The 19,131-nt window shown below is 39.7% G+C and overlaps 1 protein-coding gene across 2 annotated transcripts in view; it reads left to right on the top strand.

The window, feature by feature from the left end:
- BANP (BTG3 associated nuclear protein) overlaps nt 1-19,131 on the top strand; it is a 130,970-nt gene that overhangs the window by 41,605 nt on the left and 70,234 nt on the right. For both annotated transcript variants that reach the window (XM_082062801.1, XM_082062800.1), the window contains exon 8: nt 16,114-16,281. In XM_082062801.1, coding sequence (XP_081918927.1) covers nt 16,114-16,281 — 168 coding nt within the window. The remainder of the gene's footprint in view (nt 1-16,113; nt 16,282-19,131) is intronic.

The raw sequence follows: 19,131 nt of genomic DNA, 5'->3' as shown, positions 1-19,131 counted from the left end.
GTGGGTATTGTTGTTGCCAATAGATGTTTTGTTAGTGTTTGTTTATGAAGGAATCCTAATGGGCTGGTTTAATTTAGTTTGTTGTGGGTGTTCACCAGAAATTCCTCGATCTTGAAATCTGAATTCAGATTTCCATGCAAGTACCAGCTGTGAGTGCACCAAATGTAGTAAGTATCGGAGAATTATTACTTTCTCAGAAAATGCAATAAAACAAATAGAATACATTTAAATATTGTTCAAATGTTCAAAATAGCGTAAGTCTTGAATCTCAGGTTTTTTGTGTGTATTATTTTGAAAGACTTGCTGTCATTGAGATGGAAGGAATTTGCAGTCTCTGGTAAAGTAAAGATTAAGTATCATCATGTCTGTAGATTCATAACATGAATTCATATGATGCAAATGTACTTGTGTCTGTTCCAGTCTGCACGAGTCTTTTGGTTACTAAAGCTATTACGCAGTAATGAACAAATATTATATTGAAGATGTGATTTTTGTCAATTTAAAGGGAACCAAATGTGTTTTGCATATAGAATGTAGTATGCACAGCCACCAGTTTTAAGAGCAGAATCTGGACGTATGCGTCTTACTCTGATACACTGACTTCTGCTAGAATATTACCTGGGGAATCTGCTGGGGACAGTCAAGGTTGTTCTGTACACTGTGGTGTAAATATTTTCTAGTAAAGGAGGTAAGTGGAGGCCTCTCAAACAGCCACGCATCTGACACAAGTGCTACAGCTCTTTGTGAAGAGGAAGCAAATGTAAATGTTACTGTTGAATTAAAAGATAATCTAAAAATGACCAACTTTTCTAATTGAACTACGTTTTAATATACCAGTAGGATCACCCTGTTAAAAGATCCTTTATAGTCGCATCTTATGTAGGTCACAAATGGATTAGTAGAGTGGGAATAATTTGTTATACTAGAGTGTTTTGTGTGCAGTTGCCGATTTGAAATGCCAATTAAGGCTTAAGAACATAGCCAGAGAGAGCTGACTTTGTGGTGTTTGAAGAGTTGGATGTTTTGTTTTTACGCTTCTGTTAGGGCAGCGGGTTTGATAGTTACATGGAGGAAAACGTGAAGAATATTGAGACTGCTGAGGAAACCTTCATTTGTTTCTAGCCATTTACTGGCTATGTTGGGAAAACTGAAAGGCAAAACTAACCTGTCCAAGTTGTTGCATTAGACCAGTTTTTGTCTCGTTACACACCTGAAGCAGAAGCCTTCAGGCTCCTGCTGCAAATGTATTAAATATGTATTTTTTAAGGGAGGTTATGATTCAAAGTAATTTTGATCAAGGCAAATGGCCATGTTCTATTGTGGTTTTCAAACTTAGATTTTTGTTGACAACAGTTTTTAGAAATGTGAAGAAATGATTCTTGCTCCGGTGTTAAAGCAAGTCACAGACAACCTGTTTCGCAACCCCTTAAATCTGTGAGCACAAATCAAATGAGTTTATAACTGTTTGTGTAAGAAGAACAGGATTTTGAAAATGGGAGCACGGGGAAAGAACGTGCTCATGTGACTGCTTAAGCTGGGGATTAAGTCATTTATATGAGGCGTTGTGGCCATGGAAAAATTGGATTATAGAAGCAATCCCTGCAGCTGGGAAAGGTTTGCAGTGGTGGAATTGTACTCACAGTGGATTGCAAGCAACCACGTTCCAAGTGACAGGGCAGAAACCACGGCTGGGCCTTTGATGTCATTACCACGGTTTGGAAGCTTTGGGATCCAGGTATCTGAAATGTATCTTTATTTCTTCTTCATGTTGACGAGCGTTTTGCTTTCTTTCGAGAACCACTCCCTAATGGAATAGGGTTTTTGTGGGTTTTTGGAATAATAGACCCTGTGGTAATCTGACCAGAGTTTACTTTTTTGGGTACTTTAGCGTTAATGGTTATTGAGATTTGCTATCAGCAATGGCAAAGAATCCTGTGGCAGCCAATGAAGAAAATGCATGAAAACACGACGAAACAGCAAATAGGAACAACGTTGGGCCAGAAATGATGGTTTCCGGTAATAACATGTCATCACTGCAAATAATTAGTCAAAATGAAATCTGATTTTGGTGGCTGGTTTATGAATCTGCTGTGATGTGGGTGAGCACCGGGATAACTCATAACGTTGGAGGATGAGATTCTGGCCGTGTTTGGTGGCAGAACTGCTGTCGAGTTCAGCTGGGCCACGATTTCATCCCTGGTATTTCTCAGCGGGGTGCTGGGATGTGCCATTCATCCCCGCTTTGCTTTTCCAGTGGTGAAGTGTCGTTCCATAATATCTACCAAAAACTGAGTGCAGTGCATGGGAGCTCTATTAGGTTGTTGTCCCAACTGTGTGGTTTGCTTCTGCTATGAGCAGTAGTATTTGATGAATTATTTTAAATATAAATGAAAAATCTCATGTCATCAGCTTCACACTTACCAGTCATAGCTAGAAAGCTCAAGCCAATAGAAAGGATTTTATTTTTCCTTTCAAGTTTCTTAAAGTTTGTCAGTGGCAAGCTATTCCTTCCTTTATTTTTCTAGAAGAAAAAGAAAACCAACCAAATCTGTATTTAATAGAGAGAGTATTTTGTATAATAGGCAGAAACGAGAAGTATGTTTATTAAAAATTCTTGATATGCTGCGTAAGGTTTACCGCAGCAGAGATGCGAGTTTATCTTTGGAAGTGTAAGTTTTCACTTGTGGTATAAATTTGTGTGTGGGGTGGCAGCGGTTTTTGGGCAAGAAACCAAAATGTCTTAAACACACACTATATGTCATTAAGTAGCTCATTACTTGAACCCTACTAAAAATGCAGACGTTTTCTGATGAAATGTGATATAAGAACATCCACAGTTGTAATTTTCTTTGTGTAACAGAAAATACAGGTTTAGCTCTTTTGAGATTTTATGGCGATGTCCACAAATGAGGTTGAAAAACCAGATTCCCAAATTCAGAATTTTGCATTTGTAAGAAACTTTGTAACTCAAAGGAAGATTTCACACTTCACCTTGGAAAAACTGAGGGGGGATTTCTGAAGTTCATAAAAGAAAATCTATCTATAGTTCTTACTCTTCAAAATAATCTGGGTAATGAAGTGAAAACAAAATAATGTTCGTTATTTCCTGCGTGTGTAACTTTGTTAGTGTTTCATTTCTGTGAAAGCCTCTTGCATCTGCAGATTATTTGCAGATTATCACCAGTCATTTTTAACATATTTGTCAGTTTTGTTCCATTATAACAAGAGAATAGAAGATCCAGTACCTACAAATTAAATGCAGAACAAGTGGGTGGGTAGAGGAAGGAGATGCAAATTCACGAATTGCATTAAGGGGAACCTGTGCCTGTTGGTGGTTTATTGGGCACCAGAAATCCTCTTTTGGCTCCGTACAGTTGTTTGTTGCTCGGGGAACTGTATACGTGTATTGAAATAACTTTCACACAGATTCATGGGTTAACGTTTATTCCATCCAGAATACACCCTTGTCATTTATGTAACATAAGAAAAAAGTGTTATCTGAGAATACCTTACGCTAAAGCCAGATTTTTAACTGTATGGGAAATGATGTTCTGTTTCAAGTGGCACGTTACTTTTTTAGATGCGTTTAGAAACGTAGAATAGAAAGAAATCGGTAATCAAAGCTTGGAGTTTCTATTGTGTTGTAATATCACTTCCAGCAAAGTATCGTTCGACTGTGCTAGTTGAAAGAGAAATTAATCCACTTTGATAGAGAATGATACGTAACCGTGTCCTCTTCAGAGGGCTGTTCAAATCAAATTAAATGCTGTATTTGCTTTCCAAAATTCATTGACACGACACTACTTGGGAAGCAGACCACCCACGTTTCTTTAATAGGAACCACGTTTGACTCCTACTTGATTGTGTAATGTATGTCAGATTGGTCTGTGTGTGTGTTTGTATATATATATGTATGGATGCACATAACCCAAACATGATGCAGGTTGGGCCAGTTTAAGCAGCTTATAACTTGTGTCATACAGAAATCTGCAGATCACAGCAAGTCACTACTGTTGTGGCTTCTCATTTGCTTTTAATGAAGATTTTGATCTTAAGAGCTGTGCAGGATAAGCAGCAGATGTACCACATTTCTGTTCTGTCTTTCTTAAGCATTATCCTGCTTTTAAATACCGGAGGAAGGGTAGGAAGTTGCTTCTCATACACAAACCCTTAGCTCTGATGTTTCCCACCACTGGATCTGTTTTATGAGATACTGCAGACTGTTACTATTATATAGAAAGTTTAATATAAATAAACATTGGTTACTGAAAGTGTACATTATAAATACAGAATATATTTAGTATTTTTTTCATTCTTCCACTTTAAAAAGCCTTTTTTATTGCTCCATTTTGATAAACTTTACCCATTTTTCCTTTTATCTCCTTTTTCCCTTCCTCATCTCTGTATACTTTTTTTTGCACTCTCTCGACTTCTTTTTATTTCCTGTTTATAATGCTGAGCTTCATGTTTCTCATTTCTGAATATTGTACTAGTCACTAATTGTAAGAGTGTACAGTGTGTATCCAGTGGTTTACAACACTGTTACACATGGGTGCAAAGGACATTGTTACACGTCTTGGTCGTCAGCAGTTGTAGATGTGACCTTGGGTTCTATCAGGAGACTGTTGGAGAAGTGCAAGAAAAATTTGAACTTTTTCAAATCGGCATTTTGTTCCATCTCTTTAATATTTCATCAGCACTAGAAACTGGTGAATTTTCGTCACTTGGATTGTTGTGACCACATTGTTAATTGTCGATTCAGTCCATCCCCCCGGCAGAGCGGCTGAGTCAAGAATCAGCCGTGATTTAGATACTGCGGAGGTTTGTGGAAGAGAAATGGGTTAGTGGCAGCGCTCAGGCTAAGAATTTGTTGAGGATCTCTGATGTTTTCTGCTTAACCCATGCTTCTGTTTCTTTATTATATAGGACATTAAGTAATCTTCCAAGCTATAGTAGTCTGAAAAGTAGTGGTGTGGTTTGTATCTGCATGGATGAGCTAATCTTGTGGTCCCTGGAAATGCTTTTTACCAACATTTTCTTCTCATAGTAATAAATACCGAGGACTGTAGCTCTTTGGAAATAGATTTGCTTTAGGCTGCTCCTGTGAGGACCTCGGTGCTATCAGATGCTGTAGTGCGTTCTCAACTGCCAGACCAGGGCTCGGAGGCAGGACAAGCTTCCTTTTGCAGCTGGATTGAGTCTAAGCAGACCAGAGTTTGCCCAATTCTGCAGCATCGTGCCCGTGGCAGATGAAGGTGGAGCAGGTTCTCCTGAGCTGTCTGCTGGTCCAAACCTCTGCTCTGCATCTTACCACGTGGACCGTCTCCACCTGCGAATTTCCAAAGAGCTGCGTGTGGTTCATTCTGAATTCCGTGAGAGTGGGGACTGTTGGTGGGGGCACAACTTGGGCAGAGTTTGCAGAGGTGTTGGACTATCTCGTATGAAGCAAAGTTTGAGCGTTCAGCACATCTTTAAATAGAAAGAAGGGAAAGAAAGCATTAATATTTTTTGGTATGGCACCCTTGGGAAGGGCCTTGTGTTGCAGCAGTGCTGCTTTTTTCAACCGTTGTGTTCCTCTGAGCTGCCTTCAGTTCCAAAGAGCTGCTGCTTTGTGAATCAATTAAACGCTGCCACATGGAGGGAAGTGATAACCTCTTTTGAGGGGAGGCGAGAAGATAATATGAGAACCCATTGAGTTTATCTCGGCACCACAGTTCTCATAAATGGCATCAATGCTGGCACTTGCTTACTGACTTTATGTAAGGCCTGTAATTTAATGCTGGCTGTTGTTTCCTTCTTTCCCAGGCACTTCTGTTTACTTCAGTTACTTTCCTGGCCAGTTGCTCTTTAATAAAACTGAAATAAAAGCAGCAATTTGGGGGAATAAAATAAATTGTTGGCAGCGTGTTTCCTCTCTCCTTCTCACCCTTGTCTTGTTGTTCTTGCGTTATACAGGCGTTGAATTTAATTTTCCATTCCCGAACATAAGCAGCTGCTCAGCCTGTCAGTCGCAGCCGTGATTGTGCGGAACTTGATTGTGCATGATGTGCTGTCAAGCACTTCTGGGCTCTTAGGCTCTGCAGAAAGAAGAAAACTGATGCATTAGGTCACTTGGACTATTTCTTTCCAGCCGAATCTTCCATCCTGTCAATAGTTTTCCACTTTGGCCAGACTTATTTAAAGGACGTGCTGAAGTGCACTGGTCCTCACTTCTTGAGAGGCAACTAAAAACATTCAGATAAGTCCGTGAGCATGAAAGCAGTTTTCTCAGTGACTTTAAATGTGTGATTCAGGAGCGTGTAATGAAAAAAGGGGCAAGTTGTGTAATTTGTAAGATGTGCTCGTGGGGAAAGTTACTGCTGCAAATAGGATAATTTAGTTGAAAAAGTGCTGGGTTTTATTCTAATGTAAATCAGGGGACTCTTGTATGGATTTTAGAAATTGTTACAGATTCATGTATTAACAAGCCCAAACCTGATGTCAGCAAGAAGTATTGGACCTTTTATAATCAATGTGTTGAGTGTGATGTCCAAAAATCATCTTTATCAATACTGCAGATCCATCCGAGCTATGAAGTCACAAATGACTCTTTGCGTCACCGTTGTGTTAATCACCGTTTTCTTGGGGCTGATTCCTCTGTTCATGGAACTTCTCCAGTGTTATGACTGTCCGCAGGGTAAGTTACTCCAGCATGCAGCAGTGAGGTCCCTTTAGGACTTTATTCGGAAGGATGCAGAGTTTGATTTACTCTCCCCATCTGCAGCAGAGGCTGTTGGTTACCCAGCATCACTCACACTCAGTCCCTGCGTAAAGAAAATATCCTAAGGAAGTTCCGATGGATTCTAGACAAATATTTGCTTTACTGTTGAAGGCCTGTAAATGACAAAATTGAACTTTTACGGTGTGATTTTAGAAGACATGAAGATTCTAGGAAAGTATTTGATCCCTGACATTTTGAGAGGAAAAGCAGCTCAGCCACCAAATACAGATCGATCAGAGCAAAAATAATGTACATTCATCTGGAAAACGCATTACTGCGTGCAAGAAGAGCTGTGATTTCATGAAATTTCATAACTGGAATTCCAGAAGGTTGCCTAGCTTCTCCTTTGCTGGCTTTGCACTTGCTTTTCTCCGTTCCACAAGGGTTAAAAAGCGAGGTGAGGAGATGCCTCAAGCCGACTGCCAGTCAAACGTAAATAAATTCCCGCAGCGTTCGGGTTTCTGTTGTGCCAACCCTTTCCAAAGCCACAAGCGCCTTCAGAAGGGGAGAAATTTTGGTTGTTGATTCAAAAGGCAGTTTTTCTTGGCGGCACGTGTGGCGGCGTTTGCCATCCAGATGGGCTCCCGAGGCCCCGTGGCGAGGGCTTATGTAAGGGGATGGCTCGGGAAGGGGGGGGTCAGCAAAAACCCTCCTTTTTCCATCGGTTCTGCTCCCTATCCTGTCAGATCACATTCTGCCGCTGTGTAAAAGACAAAACAGCTGTTTAATCAACTTCTCTGTAAAAATCATAGCTGTCAAAAATGACCCAGCATGTGGTTATTGGCAGCGGCTCCCTAAAATCAGCAGCATTTATTTTGACCGAGCGTTATTGATTCAGTTGGGGTGATTCCATTTGTTTTGAGCACCAGACTTTGATTTCAAGCAGTAAGTTGATCCTTTGGCAGTAAACACATCATATACTTCGATACGTTCCGTTCTAAAACAGAGTGACGTCTGATAAACCCTGTGGGATTGTTTCTCCCAGTGAGCAAAAGAAATATTAATAGGAAGATCTTTGCTCGCTCACTCTGATCGTAAGTGAATGTTCTGAATGTGCAAAACTAAGAGGGAAATTTAACAGACGACTCCAAAGTATGGAATCCCATAAGTGCGTTTTTATTATGCAAAAAGAAGGTAAATCGTTATCATGAGCACATCAGGTATTTTGTTTGGAAGGAGATTGTTAGTGGCTGGTTAAGTCGAACAAGTGTTGGAATCTTTAGATCTGAATCTTCATGAAAAGCCATTAGGGATGAAAATGCTCATGCAATGTATGGAATGCTGCCATGGCAATTTTTATCCTTTCAGTTACATGAAGCATGCGATTTTTCTTTCATGCTGAAACCCAAATGTTATATTCATGTATGTATTTTCGGGAGGAAATGGAACATAGATCTTTTTTCAAGGTATCTTGTTTTATTTGCTGCATCATTTTGGATTTTTGCAAGGTGGTTTTTAGGGCAAGCAGTGTGCTTTCTTTTGAAAATCGGGGAAAAAAATGCAAGCAAATGTATGTGATTTGTCCAGTATCATCACAGTGGAGCACCTCTCATGTAATATATGAGCTGGGGCAAGTCTGTAGTAGATGGCGTGAAGACTCTTCTGTTTTCAGATTATAAACCCTCTGATTTGGTCTGGAATGATTTTGTGCTGTTTCACGGTGTATCTGTGGGGCTGTTGTTCTGACCTTTTCTAGCACTTGGCGCCGGCTGCGAGGGACTCGGGACTCGGAGCAAACGAACACACGCGGGGATGAAAATGCTGAAATTTCTTGCCAGAACGGTAAATTGGACACTCCGCTAGATGGCATCATTTGATTGCATGTGGCTGGCTCTTGGAAGCCAAAATCAATACAAATAGATTTCCAGAAAGGTGCTAAGGTGTGTCTGAACGGAGCAGCTCTCCTCTTTTAGAAAAGGATATGATACATTGGTGGAATTTGGAGATTGTAGATACTGATTAATTTTATTTCTGGTTTTGAAACTTCTTATAGGATCCTGTAGAATTTTAGGGGTGGTTTTAATTTGTAGAACACCAATATTTGAAGTAATTAATTTTATTTTTCCTTTGGTTCTGTGGTTTGTTAGAAAAGAAATATTAAGGCAAATATTCTAAGTATTAATAAATTTAAATGAAATATTCTGACAAATTAACTTTTAATAAAATTAGATATTAAATATTCTGACAAAGTTATTTATTATTTCTTTTGAGGAACACTACCAGAAAGAAATCTGCTCCAGATCTGCATATAAGCATCAAGAAGGTGCTGCCTTTTCTTGTGCAATGTTTGGTGTCAAAGTGCTTTAAATCTTTTAAAATACAAGCCATTCTATCTGTGTTTGATAGAGAGCAAGAACAGAGAAAGAGGAACCTCACGCCTCTTGGGTTCTGCTGCTTTCTCATCAATTAAAAACCAAACCAACCTACCAACAGACTATCTGGCTGTTGGAGACCAGGTATTTTACCTGAAGCAGAAAGATATATAGGAATCCCTTACAAGAGGTGAAGGGTCTGTTGCATTAGGCCTTTGATCTGTTATGCATGAGGTAGTTTCCAGCTGTCTGTCTGCATCCAGCTCTGCAGCTTCACATTGACCCAGCTGTAACGATTGAAGAAGTGAAAAATTCCCTTTCACTGTAACTTGTTATCTGAGACACAAACCTGAATATGCAACCACTTCGTATGCTGTCTGGTAGTTATTTAAAATAAGTTCGTTTCTGAAATGTTGCCTTAACATGATAATGTGATATTATTGAGGAAAACTTTATTACCTGTTCTTCCAAATGGTCTACTGTTCTATTTGCCTAGAACTGTAATCAGCAGATTGTCTGAACAGTTAATTAGCAGTTTATGTGTGGTTGCTGATTGTAGTTTAACACTTTTTCTGGCTTTCTTTGATGCAGGTTCAGCAAAATGCACCCTTTTCATCCCAGAAAGTTTCTCTACCAGATAGATACTTAATTGAAACTTTGTTTTAGGAGCTGAGGTGAGAAAACATTGGTTTAAATTATTGACTTTCTCAAAATAGCAAAAACGTGCTGGCTCCATGTGTATTAGAAAGGAGATTTGAATTCTAAAAGGCAGATGAGTGACAGAACGCTGCCTCAACCTGTTCTTGAATGTGGGAAATTTCATAGTAGTCCCAGTTTGGGGTAATTATACAACCTTGTTACTGGGATTTTGGGGCCACCGATGGGCCGATGTGAGGTCTGGCTGCAGAAACTGGTGTCCACAGTCTCGCTTTTATTCCAGTTATCTTGTCAAGGTATGAAAAGACAACATTTAGAGTTTGGTTCCTGAATGTGCTGATGTGTGTATTTATATAACACCCATGATGGCATCTGGAAGGCAGGAGAATGATGCAATGTGAGCAATAGACTGCTAGAAAAAACAGGTTGTGGTGTCCCTAAAGTTTGTCCTTATTCCCTAAATTGTCTCATCACGTGCTCACACTGAAGGCCGCTAACTTCGCTGATGTTTTTCACATCTGAAGCGTTTCCTCGAACGTGCCTGGCTTTTTCAATCGTGTTCTTAGCGCTAGAGATGAATTTCCTCGCTCTCTTGTCATGACAGATGTAATTTTCTTGCTGTAGGTAAACCAATTCTGGGTGTTTTTTGTAAAGCAGTTGTAAAATTATAAATGATTCATTTTGTCATAAAGTTACCTAAGACAAGACTCCTTGTGATCTCTAGGATAGAGTTGAGTTCCTGTTGTCCAAGTGGAAAGGGATTTGATTAACATGGATTTTTGAGGTTTATATATTATTATAATGTAGTTGAAGAGTACAATAAAAGAACCTGTTTTCTGTAGAATCTCGTTTGCGGAAATCCCCTTTAACCAGACCTCCTATACCTAGGAAAACAGGCTATTTCTTTTCTTTAAATGCTGACAGTTGAAAATATCCCGAAAAACTTCAGTTTTTGTGAAAATTTATAGTGTTTGATTTTAGTATTTGACTGTTTTAAGTATTCTGGTTACTGACAGAGGTTTAGTAAATCCTTCTTTAGGCATGTGTAGCAGAATAGGATCTCAGTTGTATTTGAGGCTGTGCGAATAGAGTTTGCATTATAAAATGTGCACACCGTGGTCTATAAATTTATAGCTGTTTGAAAGGTGTGAATGTAACAGTGAAACAAAGGAACTAAAATAGAAAACAAGTAATTGCTTGATAGCTGCATTTTCCTTCCCGATGTCGCCGTCCGCTCCTGCATCCCAACCCCAAACCCTTGGGTTTGGAGGGGAATCCACCTCCCAGCTGTGCATATCACCCCCCTCCAGCTGTCAAAGGAGTAAACAATTACTCTTCTTAAAATTATTTCAATATGGTTGATGCACGACCATAATTATGTTTGAATAATCAAACCCTGAAGGCGCAAGAAGTAACTTCAGAGGTGCTTAATTTTTTCCTCCGCTGTTCCAGTATTTAGTACAGCAGATTTTGTTGTCATACGCTTCATAAAAAGAACTCCAAATGTATGACCCTTCCGTGAAAAAATGCGTCTTGTGAGCCAAACCCCCAAATAATCGCCCCTCTTCATGATTCTGTGCAGGCAGAATCTGAAGCCCTTGTTTTTCATAATGGCCGTCACGTTCTTGTCAATTAAACAAAGATTCTGTTCATCATTTTAATCATTTGCATTTTGAATATGACATCCTGTTGCTTTTTCTCCAGCCTTTAAAAATGATGTTGAATTTGGAAATGGAAGGAACAGTTAACCAAATCTGTTTGGATTACACATTTAATGTAAATATGTCTTTATTTTATACATACGGCTGTTAAATCCTCTGGGGGTAACACTTTCCCTTATCTTTCAAAATGTAACAATAGCAGAGGGAATCTCAGGATGAACAGAAGCAAGGGAGCTCTGCCAAGTCTGGGAAAATAATGATTTACCTTTTAATTTGCTAAAGAAGTGTGGTATTCATGGAGGATGCGAAGCAGCACAACCCAGCAATATCCAACTGCAAGCTCTTGACATGCAGTTTGTTTCTCAGGAGGCTGCTTTTCAATGCAGTATCAAGATGGAATATTTCATGTCTGGATTTGATGTTGCAAATGTCTTCTCTTCCTCCTCAGTTTGTTCTTAATTAAATTTCTTTACAATTTACTGTTTTATGTGGATTGTTTTGCCTGCTGACTGACTTCTGACCTTTAAGAAAGGAAGGATTACTTTCTCAGGATCATTGTTTTCATGGGGTTTTCTATTTTTTTTTTTTTCCTAATTAACTCTATTAAAAAAAACCAACAACTTCAACCGTTTCTCCCCCTGCTTTGTTCCTTAGATGCCCCAGAAGTTTGGGAGTATATAGTCATTTCAGACACCATTGCTGATGATTTTTGCATTTGTATCAGAGCATCCTCACTGCATTTCCAAGCTCTTTTTGTTTTCCCTTTGAACCACAGAAAGATTTATTTAGTGCTGCACAAGCAACATTCTAGAACTTGTTGTGTCAGTTGTCTTTTTAGTTTTATAGGAACTTTGGCAAAAACGTGCTGTGTTTCTGATCTGCAAGGCAGAATTCAGTGTCCTGCACCTATTGGCTTTGAAAGCTGACTGTAATTTTCCTGCTGCACACCTGCCCTCCTCCTCAGCTGTTGTGTGATAAGATATGAACGTGGGTTCTCTCTTGCAAAGCGATTTCCCCTTTGCAGAACGGGTCCATGTGTCTGAATTCCTTGGTCTCTGTGTCCCAGGCTGCTGCTCTATCTGTAGCTGCTCTATAGAAATCGCTCCAGCTCTTGCGATTTATTAAATAACTGAACTGTTTAAAGTCTCTGGTGTGTTCTCCTAGAAAGCTTTGTTGAGGAAGTGCAGTTCCCAAAGAAAGCAAACTTTGGACCCTTCATGTTTAAAAACAAGCACATCCTTTGTTTTCAATGTTACCGGCAACCACCCCTTGTCCTAAAGAAAAAGATCGCGAAAAACACCGCCAGCCTTAGATGATCGAAATCCTTCACTCTTGTATAAGTGCATCTGTCTTCCAAAATACTGTTGTCTTTCTGCCAAAGTGCTGAATTATATCACTGAATGTATTTTTTTTTAATGTATTTTTTTTTAGCAGGGTTGTTTTGTGGCTCATAGACACCGCACTGCTCACAAATTACAGCGCTTCACGCTGCTTTTGACTAGCAAATGTTCCAGAAAAGTCAAATCCCTTCTCACTGAAGTATTTCTGTCTTTTCCAATACGGACTTCCCCGAGTTCAGTGTCTCATTTGCAGTATCTCGCTTTAGTGCTGTCTTTCTAACTTTTTTTGGTGTTTGACATGCCGGGATGAGACAGCTGAGAGCTCTGCTGCATGGGATCATTTATGGACGGAGAAAAGAAAATCAGCACGCTTCAGTTTCTAATATTGTTTGCACATGTTTTCGGACGTATCTCTCTATGCCAGGTAAATCGTATCTCTAATATTATGGCGAACTTTTTATCTCCCTAAAAAATACCCCACTGTTGTTAGCATTAGATTTTTCTTCAGTCGTCAGCGAAGTGTTGTGAAATGTGGTCGTTGAAGACCTGTTCATAGAATAACAGTTTAGATCATAGTACCAACCGGATAGATTTACACATCTGAAATTCATTTAGCTTTTATATCAACTAAATTTGTAGTTAAAGGCTAATTTTTCATGCCTGATTTGCACATGCAGTTACTGTGACTGAGTGTTCGGTTACAGTAAAAATCTGTGCGAACAGCAGGCGATGGGTCTGTACCAGTTTTACACCTTCCATCACTGCACCAGCCAAGTAGGGATTTTATGAATAAGGAAAAAGAAAGAAGCGTATTTGGCTTTGAAAATCTGTGCTTGATGTCTCAGGTCCCTCTAGCCTGAAAGAATCATCTCTGATTCTCCCCTGTTCAGCTCGTTGTCTGTGTTCCATGTTTTCCTCTGTACTCGTGTTTTCTCCGTGGAGGTGATGGTCTCTCTGTCCGGTATTTCATGGCCATTCCTCATCACAGCGATTACATGATAGCTTCTGGGATCAGTAAGTAGAAGGTGATCTTTTCCTGCCTTCCCTCAACAGAACAATTTATAGGATGTTTTGTACCGCAGCTCTGGCCCCATGATCTGTCTCCAGGTCTTGTCCTGCACGGTCTGGGTCTCCTGGGATGGATGGTCACTGCACCTGGGAATATCTTGTCCCAAATAACTTACATTGCTTTTGATTCCTCTTTGAATTAAATGACATCCACGAATATCCCATGGATTACTCTGTAATAGTAAAGTTCCTAGCTGGACTGCTTTTCTGTGAGAGTTTTCTCCATTGATTCAGTTGCTTCTCTAAACGGAGCAGCAAAGAATGTGAAAGTCATTAAAATGTATATCTGAATGAAATGTGGACATTTTTTCAAAATAACCACAGAGCATATGACCATTTTATGTAGGACTGCACAAGTACTTCTGTATGTACTGACAGTGTTGTATAAAGAGTTAAAGCACAACTATTTTTATTGGACATCACTGCAAACACTTATAAACCCATTTCTCTGTAGTGCGCATTAGTAATAGATTAGTCTGAGAAATGTGGTCTCAGTATTTACAGTACAGAATGTGCTTTCCTTTTGCTGACACCTATGGAAAGGAAACTGTTGTGGAGCAGCAGATGATACTTGCAGGCGATTTTCCTCCTTTTCTCGTCCCTTTCTGGGGACAGAACATCAGGATTGTGGAGCCATCTCAAAGTAATGTCCTTGATGTCAGTGAAGAGTCGTGGGGCCTTTCAAGTGCTTTTGAATTGGCTTTTTAATGCCAGTGTTTTCCTCTTGTGTGTTCTCTATTTCAAATTGTTCTTTGAACAGATCTATAATAAATATTTTAGAGCTTTGTAAAAAAATTGTGTTTAAAAATTATGATGATGACTCTACTTGACTACGTTAGATTAGTAACCTGCAAATTTCCATTTCTGAGGACTCTTGGCTCATTTATAACACAAAGGAAAGTACAAAACTCTTAGTGCAAAACTGGATTTTGTGGCTGTAGGCTTCAAATAATTTGTCTTACAGGAGCAGTCCGTGTCCTGTTCGTAGGGCTATAAAAAACCTGAAGTATTTCACAGGATCAGGATCCTATTTGAGAATATGGTTGTAAACCCAGTAGGTTGAAAAGATTATTTTATTTTCTAGGGTGTGGAAATAAACTGATACCAAAAGGAAAATAAGAATTTTAAGAGATCTTTCAAGCATTGTCACAATGAGTAAAAATATATATGTCAGCTTTGGACTGAGTTTTAATTGCAGTATTGCACATTTAAATCTGAAAAGCTGAGAAATGCTGAGGTTATATGTTCAGATAGTTCTGTTTTAATTAGCAGGTGTTGAACCTTTAGGTTTATCTTTTCAAGCGTGTTTTCTGCAGCCACGAGGGTTATAAGTTTCTCTTACCATACAGTCAAATGCCTTCAACTGTTGATGCTTTAAACAGAACTCAAACCACTCTAAGGTCTACAATAAAACAGTAAAAGTCTGTAGCAATATGAGCAGGACCTTGAAACCACTGACAATGCGCAATGTGTTTCCTTCCCCGTTTTAAAGCCATTTGTCCAGGTGTTGAAACAAATATTTGTCATACCTGCAATAGTCTTTTTGCTCCCTCTTTTTTATATAATTGGGTTTCCCTTTTGGGTGTGGAGGTTGCAGGCGATCATGAACCTGGTTTAAGTCAGCAGTGGGACCCGGTCTCTATGGGCTTTGTTTCAAAATACTCCGTTCAACTCATAAGTCAATGTTGTGTTTTATAAGAGTTTGGCAACTTAGCATCAAATATTTGAAAGCGCGTAATGCGGCTCTTTAAATGACTTAATACTGGTAGTAACGTTTTCAGAAGATTATAATTTTGTGTTGCATCTTTATTGGGTTCTGATGAATTGTGAACTGCGCTTTAAAAGAGTTTGTTGGTTTGGTTTTTTTATATATAGAGCTTTATAAGTCTTCCTACTTATCAGATGTGTTGTGGGGCACTATCTGTGATAAATAAAGCTTTATCCACTTTTGGCTTCGGAGTGCTGGATCCTTTTGTTGGTCAGTGTTGCGCATCTTGAATGTAATAGTGCATTTTCCTTGGATAGAAGCTTAGATAAGGATATTTCATGGACTGCTGGCGCTTTTAAGTATATAACTGTGTATATGTATGATTACTGAATTTGGTGTACAGCTGCTGAAGTCACACCACTGCAGAGCTTTGGCATTTTTCGTAATGTCACCGTGTTCCTTTAGGCAGCGTCAAGATCAGGGCAGTTCTAAAATGTTCAGAGTTTCTTTGATCACTTTGTGTGTTTGACAGCGTGTGTCTAAGCGTTTTTCAGAAAATATAGATTTGTGCTGATTGCCACCCCTTCGCGTTTCTCTCTAATAACAGGTCACTTATTTTACAAGTTTGGAATCACGGAATCAGACTGGTACCGAATCAAGCAAAGCATCGACTCCAAATGCCGAACAGCCTGGAGGCGGAAACAGCGCGGGCAGAGCCTGGCTGTGAAAAGCTTTTCAAGACGAACACCTTCGTCATCGTCTTACAGCGGTTCAGGTAAAAAACCAAACAAACCCCAACAGAAATAGAACCTTATGGTAATAAGGCCATTTGGTTTTTAATATGCCTGAAAATTATTTTGATCTGACGTTGTATTTACAACAGGTGCATGTTGCACACACAAATGTGAATGTTTTTGTGTGACAAAGGCAAATGGAGAAACCCACATTTCTCACAATTGAATTTTTGGAGTGGATTTTATATTATTGTGCTTTTTTTATAGTACCATTTATCATCGCCAAAGAGGCCTCTCTGTGGTAGTGTGTGTATGTCTACAGTGCTCCTCAAGGCCTGGATCCATGTACTGACACCTGGGTAAATCATCGTAGGCTTTCAGTGCAAACCAACTACCTCCTGGTACTCTGAGCCCTTCGCAGCCCCATGGGACTTGTCCCATAGGAGATCCCTGGTAGGATGAGTTGCTAGTAACTGTTTCATCTATGAATTGCAATCACTCTCCTGATTGCAGTACATTAACGAGTCTAGAAAGGGAGGTGTGTGTGTGTGTTCATAAAGAGGGAGAAGAGACTCGGTCTCTAAACCAGTTGTAAAATACAGATTTGCCAGAATTGAAAGTGCAGTATTATTCCAGTGTGTGAGAGAGCTTGGTTTTGTTGGTTTGTACGATATCTGAATGCCTGGCTTCTCTTGAGATGCTTAAGAACGTCCACCCACAGCTGCTCGTTAAAGAAATTCAGCACATGCAGTTTTGTGCTCTCATATGTTTTTTCTACCATGTTCAATTTTTTGAGTAGAAGGTCAGGATGTTTCTGCAACTCATGTTCTTAAGAGGAGTCGAGTGAATAAATCTCACTGTGTTGACTCCATTTAGTAGGACGTGCTAAGTTTTGTTCCTGAAGTATTTTTCTCTGAAGAAATTAAATACATTGTAGGTGATTCTATATTTCCATATAGGTATGTAGGCATGAATAATAATAACAAATGAAAAATACTGACCTAAGAAGTGTTCTCTTAGGACATTTCTGGCTCATGCTTTTAATATAATGCAGTGTTACGGGACATTTGTACATCATATATTAAAACCAGTGTTTTGGAAGTGAGCCCAAAGAAAAGGAAGTAAGTTTATTTGCCTGCATAAAATTTTTGGTTGCATGTTAACACTAACCACTGTATCTCAGGCAAAGAATGCCAAAATATGCTTTCAGTGGAAAATTTTATGTGTTGGAACTGAGAATCATATCCAAAATTCTCAAATTAAAACAACTAATCAATGTAATGTTAACCATAAGCCGTATATGTTGATGGGATTTTTATTTTCAGTCTCTTAACAATCGGCGTTTTAGAATAAAAATGCAGTAGTAAGTGAATATTATGGGCCTGTGCTCATTAGGCCGTACTCCTTGGCCGTTGTTGAGATTTATTATTAAAAAATATTAAACCTTAATCTCCTGATTTGGAGATTTGGGGAAACCAATGTAGAGATGTGTAACACAGACTAAGCTCCGTGAATTCTTGTCTTCAAAAATCCACAAGACAATAAGTTTTGGTGGTTTTCGTTGTGCTTGAGTTGAAAACTCTTTTATTTTCCTTTTGGCTCCATTAAGCTGATTTGTGAGTAGTTTTTTCCGTAGGTACAGAGACACCCGAGTTAACTCGTGGCATTTCAGTGATGTGCAGGTGGAATCGCGTGGTACGGACGCCCACCAGCTGGTGCTACAAGAGCCCCCGTGGTGTTTTGGGCTGGGTGCCCAGGGATGCTCATGTGCCACTGTACAGGAGCCGGCTCCTTCGCTCCGTCCATCTCAGGATTTCCCCAGGGGATTTGATCCCACCTGGGTCTCCCACTGTACAGGTGACCTCCCAAGTTCCCTAGATAGCAAAGAGGTCCTTGGAAAGGTGGCTTTGGTCCTGAAGATGATGATGGTTGGCTGAGGCGCCTTGGCATGTCATTGGCAGGACTCTACCGACTGCGCGGCCAAAAGCAGCACACCGGCAATGACATTAACAGCTGCCTTTGGTAACGGTATGTGAAAACGCTCCTGTGGATTCAGAGCCTTGTGTTAATATTCTTTACTCAGAATGTCATTGGCATCGTTTTCTGGGAGGCTGTAAAGATGTGAGATGAATTCACCGCTGCATTCGCACCCGCTGTGAAAAAGCTCTTAGGAAAACCAGACCGCTTTTCTGAATCAAGTAGTCCTTTGAAAAAATAATTTGCATTCCAAAATCAGTGGGAGTGGTATTTCACCTGAAGAAAGAACAGGAGGTATGAGGAAAAGCAAGAGAGCAGTTTGAGAGGCTTAATGATTATATAGAGAAAAGAAAGAGAAGAAAAGAAGCAAGGGAAAAAGTAGATTCACACATGTTTAAGAAGGTAACTTTTGCATGACAGGGCTGTAACTCCACCACTCTGTTCAGGTAACTCCATGAACTGCTCAGAACTGTTCTTTGTGATTCGACGTCCCTGGAACCCCTCGATGGAATTACAGCATCATAATTCACAGGCATCTGTTCCTTATTATACACACTGTAGAGTGGATGGAGCGGAATTCCTGCTGCCAGCAAGCAGGAAGGAGAAGTCATATTTCACAGCTCTGAAGTAAAGGAGGTCTGTATTTCACAGTTATGACAACATAGCTGTCAAATACGGCTTTTTAAAGTGTTACATATGAACCCAGACAGTTTTTATGGTAGCATTTGTTTCAGGGGGCAATTTAAGGTGAGCCTTGGAATTTGGCTACTTGAGAAACTGTCTTTCCCGCTATTGTTGGTTGTATTAGAGCTGTTAAAATCAGCTTCTCGGTGCGTTATGTCAAGTCTCCACGTGCTGTGGTTGCTGCTGGCTGCACAATACCTGTCTTTGCTTGCACCAACTAATAGGTTACT

This window comes from Streptopelia decaocto, assembly GCF_964273445.1.
Source record: "Streptopelia decaocto genome assembly, chromosome: 11".
Lineage (NCBI taxonomy): Eukaryota > Metazoa > Chordata > Aves > Columbiformes > Columbidae > Streptopelia > Streptopelia decaocto.
This window is presented reverse-complemented; position numbering and strand designations above follow the sequence as displayed.